Genomic DNA, 1683 nt, shown 5'->3' on the forward strand with positions numbered 1-1683 from the left:
TGAGGATACGGGATTTGAAGATTGGAAGGGTAGTAATAGTGAGAGAAAAGGATCAAAAGAAACTTCAGTAACTACTCTCAACTAAAAAATTCATACATAAATCACTAAATTAAATAATATACACAATACTGATATCTATAAATCAAGTATATAATATTCATTAAATAATTATTAAAAATATAAATAAAAATATTCTGAGCAAAACCTACTTTTCATGATTACTATGAGCAGCTGAAAGAATTGAATTGATTGAATAATTTTTAAGACATGCTCCTGATAACTCGTGACAATGAATTCTGTGGCCAGGTATCAATGAATGGCATATATTTATTTCAATTTCTGAATCATTGTAATTAACAATATAATTTTCTCTTAAATTTATTAATGAAGATAAGTCATACTTGACAACTTCATTTGAAAAAGTGCACTTAGAAGACACGGCTGATCCACAAACAAGAGGTGTTTTCCAATAAAAGTAATATATGCATTCATTTTCCTAAAAGTTATAAAACAATCAAAATTATTAATATATGTCAACAAATATAGAGATTAATAAAAAAAAAAAAATGCTCCAAATTGTTGCAAAATTGTAATACTATTATAAATAATGAGGTGCAGGACCTGAGACAAAATGATAAGGCTGGGTTCCCCCTCCCCACTCAATATTTCATGAGTTTTATTCTTGCCTTTATATAAGTATATGGATGAAGGTCAGAGTATGTGGTATTATTTATTATTAATTTTTTAGTCAATTCTAAGTTAAGTTGCAAAGGTAAGTGAAAAAAAGTCTTGTACAAAGTAAAAGAAATACTTAGAAACAAAAATATATTTAAAGGAAACACTTTTTAAAAGTTGCAGAACAGTGCAATGAACTAAAGTGTACTTAGCTAAACAAAAAAATATATAACATTAAAATAAAAATCTTTATGATATAAAAAATTTCTCATTACAAAAAAAATTGATTGAACTTAACAATATATTGTAATATGCTCTTTTTGAGTAAATAGTATATTTTGATCTATAAAGGATTTTTAATATGTTTTTATTTTATGTATCATTTTAAAATTGTTCATTTGTTTTGTTGAACCAAAAAACAAGCTAAACAATTTTCATTGTCTATAATAAATTCGTGATTCAAAACAAAACCAAGATGGCAGTACATATCCTCCAAAAAAGTCCGTTGAATCAAGGCTATGTTGAGTAGATTCAAATATCATAAAAACTATTTTAACTCTTCCCATCATAATTGAAAATACAGTAAATTTAAGAAAAAAATAGAAGTCAAGAAATAGTGCTAAAGAATAATATTCAGAAAGTAAATCATTTGCGAAAATCTATAACTGTTGTGCGACAATCGATGTTTACATGGAACATTGAGACAGGTTTTGGTTTTTGGTAAGCATTAGTTGTTTGGGCGCGGATAGGAAACGATGTTTCCAGGATGAGGAGAGCCTCATCAAATTCAGTCCAGCAAGGGTGGACATCTAGAAAAAGGAAGACAACCAAGAGCCACACAAGAAGAATAATGGACTCTTTGTTTGGATCGCCTAACAACACACTTCGGTGGATGAGAAGTAACTAAAAAACTGTAAGAGGACCAATACTTTGTTTTGTTAGTGTTTGTTTACTGAGAGATTGTCAGCTGTCAGTGTTAGTTAATTGAGGAAATCATCAAAAGAAGAG

General features: G+C 28.3%; 1 protein-coding gene across 1 annotated transcript in view; it reads right to left on the reverse strand.

The window, feature by feature from the left end:
- The window catches only part of Lerp (lysosomal enzyme receptor protein), a gene marked incomplete at its 5' end in the record, with an annotated part of 32076 nt that overhangs the window by 18893 nt on the left and 11500 nt on the right, over window positions 1-1683 (reverse strand). The window contains 1 exon segment of the mRNA XM_014432597.3: window positions 210-496. Within this exon segment, the coding sequence (XP_014288083.3) occupies window positions 210-496 (287 nt within the window).

This window comes from Halyomorpha halys, unplaced genomic scaffold (assembly GCF_000696795.3).
Source record: "Halyomorpha halys isolate HHAL.00 unplaced genomic scaffold, Hhal_1.1 Scaffold1086.1, whole genome shotgun sequence".
Taxonomy (NCBI): Eukaryota; Metazoa; Arthropoda; class Insecta; order Hemiptera; family Pentatomidae; genus Halyomorpha; species Halyomorpha halys.